The following is a 12,296-nucleotide window of genomic DNA, read 5'->3' on the forward strand; positions in this document are numbered from 1 at the left end:
CGAACACAACAAGCACTTGAATTAACAATATTATGCCTGAGTCTGAAATGAACTCAGAATATTGGTGGCTAAGAATTGATTTGCTTTTGCTGAAGCTTTGTAGTCATGAAAATTTTAAAGTAGAAAGTTCAGTGATAAAATGAAAATAGTATCTAACATTTTCTTGATATGGTTTGCTGGGTACTGTCAGTTCTGAGGAAAATACTATTATCTTCAATTTATGTCAGGAAATTGAGGCATAGACAGGTTAAATAAATTGTCTGAGTTCTACTTATCATGAAAAATAAAAAAAGCACATTAATTGTCTTTGCCAAGAGAATAAAGAAGTTAAATGTTATTTTATGTAGAATATTAAGTAATCATGTATGTATTTTTTACCCATTACATTTCCACCTGCTAAAAATGGATTGGTAAGCTTGATAAAAGATAGTTATGGCTGAGGTATAACTGAGACCTTTGATAGTTTTGTGGGCAAATGTAGACCTATTCCCTTACTGTTTATTTAATATCTAGTTGTTAAAGGGAACTTATATAACTTAGTTTGAACTGAGTTGTTGTTAATCAAACCAGTTCTTTTTACTATAAAATTCAACTCTTTTAATTTCTCTTTTAGATTATTTCAGTTTTTGTTATGCTGAGAGGCTTGCAGTATTTACTACCAATTCACAATATTTTAAATTTTAAGTGGGAAAACTATTAAAGTTTACTTATTCAGGGAATGAGAAGATAGAAACTAAATTACTTATCCCCTTTATTCTACTTGTCCTTCTGTTTTCTGCTTTTTGGTTATTTATCTATATTTCACTGAAAATTGGACAAATACAAGGGACAGGAGAAAATCAAGTCAGGATTTGTTGAGAAAAGAGGATGAAATGAGATTCGAGGACTATCTATTTTTACTTATGTTCTACCCGCTCCCGACGTCCACTCTTAGCAAGCCAGCAATGTATATGAATTCTGAAATATGATTGTTTTAAACTAGTACTTTTGAGTGGTGGAAGCATCTTCCTTTCAGGGAACTTTTCATTTTATACGTCTGTAGGTCCAGTGGCTCCTAACTTAAAAATTTGCAAGACATATTGCTCAGAAAAATGTTACTTGAAACCTTTACTATATTCCTAACAGAATGGAGCCCCATCAAAATGGAAATAAATTTTCCAGTAAGTGTGGAAAGTAATTTTATGGTGGGACTACATTAACCAAATCATGCTGAGCATCATTTCAGAAGGAACTGGCTTTCTTGACTGTTTCTGACCTAATGCAGTGTTAAAAAAATTTAACCAGTATTCTTACCTGGTTACACCTGAAAATGAAGAGGGCATTTATTCTTTAATTAAATTTTTAAATTTTTATTTTTTAGGTGATTCGATCAGGGCAAAAATTAAGGAAAAAGTCTGCTGACACAGGCGAGAAACGTGGAGGCTGGTTTAGTGGGTTTTGGGGTAAGAAGGAATCTAGGAAAAAGGATGAAGAATCTTTGATTCCTGAAAGTAAGTTCCAAGTCAGATAATTTATTGATAAGAAAAAATATATAAATTGTATTTCAGCCAGTTAGTTGGATTTTATTTCATAATACTTTTGAAATAAAAGTGGCTCAGAGTAGTAAACATATACGTAAGCAAATACATCAGGCTGGGATATTTCTGTGTTTGTCTAAGTAAAATAAAACTGATATTTTTGAGAAAAATTGTTTGTGTGAAATTTAAAAAGTTGGAAGTCTCAACATTTAACACTCCTTACTGTTATTTTTACACGGAAATTTAATTACACGTCACTTAATTTTTAAAATACGTAGGGAATTCTGAAATCCTTATATGAGACCTAATTTCCTTGATGGTGTCTCCTTGCCTTTTCTTGACCTAAGCAAGCAAATACACGATGTTTTTTTTAACTAGTCAAAGTAGATTATTAGTGAAAATTCCCTAGCTGTTTTTGCTTTCGCATTTGTGTCTATTGATTTTAGGGCACTTGCTAGTTTGCTTTGATTTTTTGATTGTATCTGTAAAACTGGAGGAATTGATTTATTAAAATATTGTCTTTTCTTTGTAGCTATTGATGACCTTATGACTCCAGAGGAAAAAGATAAGCTCTTCACTGCTATTGGTTATAGTGAGAGCACCCACGACCTAACTTTACCCAAGCAGGTAATTATTTAGGTGGTCTAAGAGGTATTTTATTTCATTTTACAGTCATGTACCGCCTAACAACATTTTGGTCAGTGATGGACTGCACATCTGACGGTGGTCCCATAAGAATTATATCATATAGCCTAGGTGTGTAGTAGGCTATACCATCTAGGTTGGTGTAAGTGTACTCTGTGATATTCACACAATGATAAAATCGCCTAGTGACGCATTTCTCAGAACCTATCCCCGTCGTTAAGTGACGCATGACTGTACTGTATTATCTTGAACTGGGTTAAGCAAGTTATTGATTTTTAGAGTGGGCTAATAAAAATATGTTATCATTTATTTCTGCTTTACTATTTCTTATGTGTTTCCAGTTAGAGCTTACCAGTTAAAAAAACTCTCTTCAACTTTAGATTTAGTCACTTTAGTGAGTGCTGGAATAACCTGATAAAAACTGCTTATAATAGAGTTAAATTAAATCTCTAAAAATTTTATCTTTAAAATAAGTGTTTTTATTGTGAAATGTAACTTATATAAAAGAGTGAACAAAACGAAAATGTATTGCTAATTTGATTTCTCACAAAGTGAACAGCGATATAATTACTATCAAGGTTAAAATATAGACCTTGCTATAGATATGGCATTGTTGTGAGATCCATCCTGTTCTTTCACTGGATGTGTTTTGCTCATTTTCATGGCTGTGTAGGATTTGATCATTTGAAAAGACCACAACTTATTTATTCATACTTTGTTGATGGGCATTTGGATTGTTTCTGTTTTTTGGTTGTTACATTGCAGTTAACTTCTTGTAAATGTCTTTTAGTGTGCATATGTAAGATTTTCTGCTCAGTATATTCTCAGGAGTGGTGTTGCTGTGTCATAGGATAGGAGTTATTTTTTTTTAAAGATTGTATTTGCCTCTTTTGACCATTTTTAACTTAAAGTTTATTTTTGTCTGATATAGGTATCGCTACCTCTGTTTTTTTGGTTACTGTTTGCTTGAAATATCTTTTTCCATTCCTTCACTCTCAGTCTATGTGTGTCTTTAAAGCTAAAGTGAGCCTCTTGTAGGCAGCATATCATTGGACCTTATTTTTTTTAATCCATTTTGCCATTCTGTGTCTTTTGATTGGAGAGTTTAATCCATTCACATTTAAAGTAATTAATGATAAATAAGGACTTACTATTGCCATTTCGTTGTTTTCTAGATCCTTTGTTTCTTGCTTCCTCTCCTGCTGTCTTCCTGTGTGGTTTGATAAGGATCATCTCCCTCGTACTCTGTCCTACCTCCAGTCTTGACCTATCAATTTTTGGGTCAAGATTTTTTTTTCTCAGTGTCTTGTTAACTCTCCAAGGTCATCAAGCAGATGTTCTTTGTATTTTGTCCATTTTTTGAGCCAGAGAATTGGTCTCAATTAGTTTGCATTAGTGAAAGTGGCTGACTTGAATCTTTATGCCACAAAATATTTTATTGTTTCATTTTTATTACCTTTATAACAAAGAAAAATGAATTTTCAATGCTTTGTAAATGTTCTATTTGAGCAACAAATTTTATATTGAATTTTCTAATCTTCTTTTTTACAGTGAGCATATTGATGTCAAAACCTACCATATTGTTTTTTGGATCACTTTATAATTCAAGAAATTTAAATAAGAAATTATTAAAGAAAGTATTAATTATGTTAAAATTTTTCATTTATTCTTTTTGTTCAGTATGTTGCACATATAATGACACTGAAGTTAGTAAGCACCTCTGTTACAATAAGAGAGAACAAAAATATTCCAGAAATACTAAAAATTCAGATAATTGGCCTGGGCACCCAAGTATCTCAGCGACCAGGAGCACAAGCACTTAAGTAAGTTTTAAAACACTTATTATTTTAATTTTTATTTCTAGATATAACTTTAGGCCAAAAAAAGTAGTGTTATTTGGGATAAAATAACTGATTAATAGTAGTCCTTTTCTGATTTCTTTTTCTTATGTGTGTCAAGATAATCTTTTTATATTTGAATTTATTTTGTTATGGAGCTATATGAGGAGCTCATCATTTGTTCTACCCTCCCTTCTTTCCATCACAAATACTTACTGGATACTGTTTCATTGATAAATTTGATACTATGAAGGCTGTACATAGGAACAATAAGTTTCTATTTTCAAAAAGTTTATGCTGTAGTTGATAAGAGGACACACAAAAAGTTAGTAATTTAAGAACTGTATAACATGTTAGAGAGCTCATGGGTGAGAAGGTCCTGTAATTTAAATCCCTATGGTTAATGCTACACAAGCTCAGTTGTGGAAGAGAATGACTTGGGCTGGGAGAATGGGGGCTTAGGCTAGCTGAATGGAAAGGACTAGGAGAAGCAGGGATGAGCTAGGAGAGTGTTCAGGGTGGCATGAAATAGGGAGATGAGTTCCATGAGTTAAGTATAGCTTGTATTCATGCCACAATGATCAGGACTTCTGCAGTGTTCTGGAGTTGGCCAAAGTGGGTTTTTCATGTAGATGAGGAGGAGTTAAGAATAAAAGAACAAAACAAAATGAAAAACACCAGATTGTGCAGGTAATTGAATCCTGGGGTAAGGAGTTTGGGCTTCAGCTCAGGGTAATGGGCATGGTCCTCACTCTCAAAGGAGTTTTTTAAAAGGAAAACTTGTATTTTAACGCATTCCATTACAGAAGATCTTAGTTATATAACTTCTTTTTTCCTCATTGGATTGTAGGGTAGAAGCAAAATTAGAACACTGGTATATAACAGGTCTGAGACAGCAGGATATTGTACCATCACTTGTGGCTTCAATTGGTGATACTGCATCATCCTTGCTTAAAATTGAATTTGAAACCAATCCAGAGAATAGTACTGCTGACCAGACTCTGATTGTTCAGTCTCAGCCTGTGGAAGTCATCTATGATGCTGTAAGTGCAAGGAGAAAGTGAATCTTTATTAAACCCATTTTAGACTGCCGACATAGGGTTTTCTTATTTTTCCTCTTTCATATTTAATATTTATTTGCTTAGAAGCTAAGTTTACTAATACTTTTTTCTTGTTTTAAAAACAGTACATGTTTAGCAGTCAATTTCGATTTTTCATATGCTACCAATTTTTTTCTACTGTAAAGTTAAAGCGTATTTATCTGTGCTTATGCTAAATTAAAAAATAATCTAATATACTATTAAAAAAGTCTGTGTTTATTGTACCAACTACTCCCAAATAGTTACACACTGACCTCTTGCTTCTGTTCTTTTTTGCTTATTCTCCTTTTTCCCCTTACTGTTTGGAACCAATTCCAAACGTTGGAATTCCAAACGTAAAGAGCTTTAGGAGTAATTAAAATAATTTTAAATACTGTTTACATGAGAAAAAAGCATTGGCATTAGGGTGTTATTGAAAATGCTGGCTGAAGTTCTGTATCTATGGTTCTGTCTTTTATTCAGATTCTCTTAACTCATCTCAAGCTGGCCAGCAGGGTGGGCCAGGTTCACTACTTATTGAATCACTCTTGGGTTGGCCTACCTTGTTGTTGAGATCTGTGATTTATTTTTGCTTTGCAGTTCAGAACTGGATTCACAGTGTGGGTGGGAGGCATTATATAGATTCCAGAGCTCATTGTATTCTGATTGTTAAAAAATTTTAAGTTGTGGAAATACGTATAACATAATTTACCATCTTAGCCATTTTTAAGTGTATAGTTCAGTAGTATCAGGTACATTCACACTGTTGTACGTCCATTCTCCAGAACTCATCCCATCTTGCAAAATGTCTGGTTTTTTGAGTCTAAGTTTTGGATGTAGGTAAAAGCTGAAGAGCTTTCCTCTTTTCTCTCTAAACCTCAAAGTGCAGGGGAATCCAATTGGAGTATAGAGAAGTCGAGTACCACTTCTGGGTAATCAGGCTAAAACTAGAAGTAGCGTCCATACATGAACGTGATACCATAGAACGTATTAAGTTCATCTTAATGATCTGCACACATTTGTTCCCTCTCCAGTAAGCTTCCTTGGACTATTCCTTTTTTCAGGTTCTCTTTCACTCCAGCCGGAGATGCAGTAGGGCAGAATACTTTTGGAGGTATCTCCTCAGTTCAAAGCCATAGTTATTTAGAACTTGACTAAAACTTTAAAATTTATAATATAGACAGTTCTGTGTATAACTTGCTTATATTTTAAATTATTTTACAGAAAACCATCAATGCAGTGGTTGAATTCTTTCAGTCAGATAAGGGATTAGATCTTGAGCAAATAAAATCAGCTACATTGATGAAGCTGGAAGAAATTAAAGAGAGAACAGCTACAGGTAAATAATTTGCATAAGCATCAACTAAACTCTCAAAATTTTGTCTATTCTAAAGTAAATATTGTATTTAAAATAGTATAGATCTCTTTTTTCCATTGTTTTAAATTCAGACTCTATTATACAGTGGAGTTGCATTGTGTGTACATGGGTTACCTGATATCAAATATACCTGCTAGACTTGGTGAGAGAATTATATGGGGGCACAATTGATTCTTTTTGCCATTACCTTCAAGAACCTGTGCCTCAGGGTGAGCTTGAGATGGAAAACATCCCTCTGTCTCAGATCTTAAGAAACTGTTCACCATACTGCATGTGAATCTAGTTTTAAGATATATACTTTTGTTCAACGTGGCCTCTGAACTCAAGCCAACTACTTTATCTCATTTCTTAACTAAAGAAATAATGGATTCTCTCTTTGGATAAAGTACTAGCTATGTCGAGTTTAATGTACTGTGTGATGATATGATTGTTTTCCATTGACTGTGTGCAACTTCACTTTACATGCAGAATTGAGAATCTAATCTGTGAGAAGAACTGACGCTCCTCCATAATACTTCTCAAGTGATATTCTTACTCTCGTTGTTAATGATATGGTTACATATTTCAACTTGACTGTTGAATGTTTGATTATTTCTTTCTTCTTTAGGACTTACACATATTATTGAAACACGAAAAGTCCTTGATTTAAGGATAAATCTGAAGCCTTCTTATCTAATAGTTCCACAGACAGGTTTTCACCACAAAAAGTCAAATCTTCTCATTTTAGATTTTGGTACATTTCAGGTAGGTATATATGCACTTTTGTCTGCAAAATTTTGCTCAGCTTGGGCTAGTTATCTGATAGTTTGCTGTTTTTCCCTCAGAGTTCACTTAAACTAAACCTAGACTTATTTCTTCTTAAGAAATATTAAGAATTAAGTATTTGGTCAAACCTAGCCTAGATTGAGTATTTTATATGTATTTTATGGCTATTGAAAAAACAAACAAAACCCTGAAATTTTCTGTAATAGTAGATAATTTGATGTTGAGGACTGGATTACTGCTGTATTTTCCTAATTGGAAAGAAGGACTCCTTGTTTTCAAGTACTATGAAGTTTCCAGACTTTAACTACAGTGTTATTTGTTAATTTATATATTTTGACAATAGGAAATTATACACATGTGAATATATGTTTGTTAAACCACTGTCAGCAACTAAGTAGACTAAGAGAACTTTAAAGTTTTGGGTGTTGTACCTCTTAGAAATCCAAGCCTCTGAGAAAAAGTGAAGATATCAAAAAATATGGTTCTGAGTTGATCCTTGCTTTCTTTGTGAAGAGGGAAAAGGAAGTAGAAGCTGAATTCTAATGGTCTAATTATTCTGGTGATGTAGCCGGGAGAGTTTAGGATAGTAGTAGGGGATCTGAGCCATAAATGGTGGTAACTCTTGAGAGTCAGGAAGAGTTGCGTGTGTAGACAGTTTATTTGAGGTAAAAGGCTGTGTAACTGATTTCCTAATTAATGCAAATGTACTGAGCACCTATTACCCAAACATATTAGAGATGTATGCTGAAATACTATATTCCTAATAAAATATTTGCAAATAATTATCAGAAAATTAAGCAAGATGTGAATTCATTAAGGGCAATGTTCTCATTTTATTTAGATTTTAAGAAAACACAACTGAAGTAGTTGAGGTATATACTTTCTGTTTAAAAAATTGAAATTTTTTTCTCTACTTTAGCTTAATAGTAAAGATCAAGGTTTGCAGAAGACTAGTAATTCATCTCTGGAAGAAATAATGGATAAAGCATATGACAAGTTTGATGTTGAAATAAAAAGTGTGCAACTACTTTTTGCAAGAGCAGGTAAACTGTTGCTCAATTTTTAGGATCCTGAAATTACGTTGACTAGCTTTGGTAAATAAATGTGTATGTGTGTATGTATATCAGTGCAGACAACATTTTGAACACATATCCTGTTGGTCACTTAATACAGCCAAATAGGAGCCTATCAGTGCAGATCGTTGCTACAGGTAAAAATAGAAAAATTTCGCTATTTATCTTAGGGTACTTAGCACCATTTGAATCTAAGTCCAGTCGTTGCCTATATTTTTTTAAGGTGACTGTCAAACTGCTCAGAACATAAAATAGAAGTTGCAGTTGGCTCAAGTTCCTCTCTCCTAATACTTTTGGGATGTCTCACTGTTGTTTTCCATTGCTGCCTTTATTTTTAAATATTTTACTGTATTAGCATAATCTTTATTTCAGTAGTATTACGTCTTCTACTTTTATAGATATCTGAGAAGTATAAATATAGTCTTAAAGCCCTAAAGGTAATTAATTTTTTTCCAAAAGCATTGTTGTTTTCTACTGCTTAAGTAAAGATCGGTAGTTCTCTATACTTTAGTTTCCAGAAGCAATAAATATTTGCTAAATATCCTTGAGTATATCACTTTGTGGTAGTTCGTTGAAGGAAAGACGTAATCTCTGTCTGCAGAGTGTATACTCTAGTAGGAGTGATGAGATTTATTAAAATGTAAATATGTAATGCTCTATTTAGTTTTCATATATTAGGAGCCTATTAATTCCTTGAAGGGAAGTACTTACACAGATCATTAAAACTGCTTTTTCTTTTCTATATACTTAATAATAGTTTGAATTATAAGTGGTAAAAGATGTTTATTCATTGTCATCCATTAAGATCTGTATAGGATTCTTTTAGTCATTGGAAAGTCTGTCTTTGGGACCTTTTTATTTGGAGGACAGTTATTATTATACTTTTTTGTTATAAAATCTTCCATGATAAAACTCATTTTTGCTTTAGAATTATGTGTTAAACTAGTGTAATTGCATCTGGAACCCCAGAAACCTCTTTTTTCCCTCTGTCATTTTTTTCCTTTTTTCACTGCAACCACCCACCTCGGTTGTTAATTCTGGAATCAAGGCAATAAATTGCTAGGTTTTTTCTGTTTACTTTAAAGTGCAAGATATTATATAAACATCCTCCAAATATTTAGAATTACTTTTATATCACAGTCATTGACTTCTGTCAATCTGTATTAAAAAGATGTTGATCATTTAACTTGTATGCTGAAAGAAGTAAAAATTGGTATTCATTGAATATGTTTAACTATTTTCTGAGTAGTTTTCCACAGAACATCTGATAATCTAAAAAAGATTATTTAATAAATAAAACTAGTCATTTAATTAAAAAAATTTTTTTTCAGAGGAAAACTGGAAAAAGTGTCGATTTCAGCATCCATCAACTATGCATATATTGCAACCCATGGATATTCATGTTGAGTTGTCCAAGGCAATGGTAGAAAAAGACATTAGAATGGCCAGGTAATGTATGGGTTTCCTTTATATTATAAAATCAACAAAGTAAAATATATCTGTACCAGTTACTGGATTTTGAGTAAGCAAAGCTATATTTCTGAAGGACAGAAAAAAATGAGTATCTTATAGTGGAAACACATTTTTAAGAAAATATTTATTTGAATTATATTACCTCTCTTATTTCAGAAGTATTTAAACTTTTACATTCTGTAGAGTTGATTATCTGTGTTTTTGAATGGATCAAATCTAAAGTTCAATGTTGGTAAAATAAAATCTTCAAAAATTAGAGGCTCTTTTGATTATGAAACAATATAAAATCTTGAGAATAATCTAAAGGAATGAAACGTAGAAACTGAATTTTAAATTTAAGTAGATAATTATGAAATATACTGCATTCTTAGAAACAGCCTTATGGAAGTATTATTGACATTCAGTAAGCTACATCTATTTAAAGCGCACAACTTGATAACTTTTGCTATATGTGTATATATATGAAACCATCACCATAGTCAAGGTAATGAACACATCCCTAAATGAATCATCCCCGAAAGTCCTTTTGTCTTCTCTCCCTCCCATCCCTGCTTGCTAACTTCTGTCCCCTCAGTCCCTGGACAACATTGATCTTCTTTCTAACTCTAGAGATTTGTTAGAATTTTCTATAAGTAGAATCAGATAGTTTCAACTCTTTTTTATTTGGCTTCTTTGATTTAGCATAATTAATTTGAGATTTATTCATGTTGTGTATATCAGTAGTTCATTGATACTCTTTGTCAGATGGATGTTAACCCAACTTTGCATTACTGGATAAACCTCATTTGGTAATGATGTTTTATTTTTTAAAATTATTGTTGGATTTGGTTTGCTAAAATTTTATTCTGAAGTTTTATATCTCTGTAATTTATGGGGGATATTTGTGCTTTTATTTTCGTGTTTTGTTATCAGAGTATCAGGGTAATGTTCACCTCATGGAATGAGTTTTCTGGAGGAAGTTGTATAGAATTGGTATCATTGCTTCTTTATATGTTTAGTAGAATTCACCAGTGAAGCCATCTGAGCCTGGAGTTTTTTTGGGGGAGAGTTTTTAACTACAAATTCAATTTCTTTAACTTAAATTTAATTTCTTAAATAGATATGGGGCTATTCAGATTATCTGTTTTTTTTGAGTGATCTTTGGTAGTTTGTCTTTCAAGGAAGGAATTTGTCCATCTTAGTTGTTGAGTTTATTGTCATAAAATTGTTCATAATATCTCCATATTACCTTTTTAATACATGTAGAATCTGTAATGATGCTCTCTCTCTCACTCTTGATATTTGTAATTTATGCCTTTTCTGATCAGTCTGGCTAGAGACTTATCCATTTTATCAGTCTTTCTGAAACAATCAGCTTTTGATTTCAATTATTTTCTCTATTGTTTTCCATTTTTTATTTCAATGATTTCCACTCTCATGTTTATCACTGCTTTTTTTCTTCTACTTACTTTGGGTTTTTCTTGCTTTACTTTCCTAGTTTCTTTCTTTTTTTTTGTGAGGAAGATTAGCTCTGAACTAACATCTGTTGCCAATCTTCCTCTTCTCCTTGAGGAAGATTGTCACTGAACTAACATCTGTACTAGAGTTCCTCTATTTTGTATGTGGGTCACCCCCACAGCATGGCTTGATGAGTGGTGTATAGGTTTGTGCCCAGGATCCAAACCTGCACACCCTGGGCCATGGAAGCAGAGCATGTGAACTTAACCACTATGCCACTGGGCCAGCCCCTCTTTCCCAGTTTCTTAAGGTGGAAGCTGAGACCATTGATTTTGAGACCTTTCTTCTTTTCTGTATAGGCATTTAGTGTTATAAATTTCCCTTGAAATACTGCTTTACCATACCCCACACATTTTGAAACTATTAAGGCAATAAGCTTATTTGTATTTGTGGGATTTTCCTCATTTGTTTCTCATCTTTCAACTCACCTTAGTTGACTGATATCTAGTGTCTTTGAAATCATTTTTTCATGTATTTTGTCTGGTTTTTTTAGTTATTTTGAGTGGCAGGGTTAATCTAGTCCCTCTGTGATGCTTTTAGTTTTATGTAACATTTCAGAAGTAGTAAGAAAGCATCTTAGATTTTTATGGTGCTTTTCAATTTACAAAGTACTTTTATAGAAAGTTCAATCTTTTGAGGTACGAAAAGCCAGCTGGCCTCTTTTGGATATTAGTGGTTTGTGCATTATACAGAAACCATTCTTCATCTAGTTGTTAGGATCTGTCAACTTGGAGTTCTTCACAACTTAGGAAGTCAAAGATAAACAACAACCTAAAAGAGCTTTATGAGCAGCAAACAGCTGTCACAAAGCTGTTAAGACAAGCAAACCGGGGCCGGCTTCATGGCCTAGTGGTTAAGTTCTCGCACTCCACTGCGAGGGCCCAGGGTTCGAATCCTGGGCGCGGACATGGCACCGCTCGTCAGGCCACGTTGAGGCGGCATCCCACATCCCACAACTAGAAGGACCTGCAACTAGGATATACAACTATGTACATGGGGGGTTTGGGGAGATAAAGCAGAAAAAAAAAGAT

General features: G+C 33.1%; 1 protein-coding gene across 5 annotated transcripts in view; it reads left to right on the top strand.

The window, feature by feature from the left end:
* Positions 1-12,296, top strand: part of VPS13C (vacuolar protein sorting 13 homolog C) — a 171,405-nt gene that overhangs the window by 55,866 nt on the left and 103,243 nt on the right. For all 5 annotated transcript variants that reach the window (XM_070500542.1, XM_070500550.1, XM_070500557.1 and 2 more), the window contains 8 exons: positions 1,361-1,490; positions 2,050-2,144; positions 3,843-3,985; positions 4,851-5,043; positions 6,304-6,418; positions 7,065-7,201; positions 8,142-8,265; positions 9,627-9,744. In XM_070500542.1, coding sequence (XP_070356643.1) covers positions 1,361-1,490; positions 2,050-2,144; positions 3,843-3,985; positions 4,851-5,043; positions 6,304-6,418; positions 7,065-7,201; positions 8,142-8,265; positions 9,627-9,744 — 1,055 coding nt within the window. The remainder of the gene's footprint in view (positions 1-1,360; positions 1,491-2,049; positions 2,145-3,842; positions 3,986-4,850; positions 5,044-6,303; positions 6,419-7,064; positions 7,202-8,141; positions 8,266-9,626; positions 9,745-12,296) is intronic.

Source organism: Equus asinus, chromosome 2, assembly GCF_041296235.1.
Source record: "Equus asinus isolate D_3611 breed Donkey chromosome 2, EquAss-T2T_v2, whole genome shotgun sequence".
Lineage (NCBI taxonomy): Eukaryota > Metazoa > Chordata > Mammalia > Perissodactyla > Equidae > Equus > Equus asinus.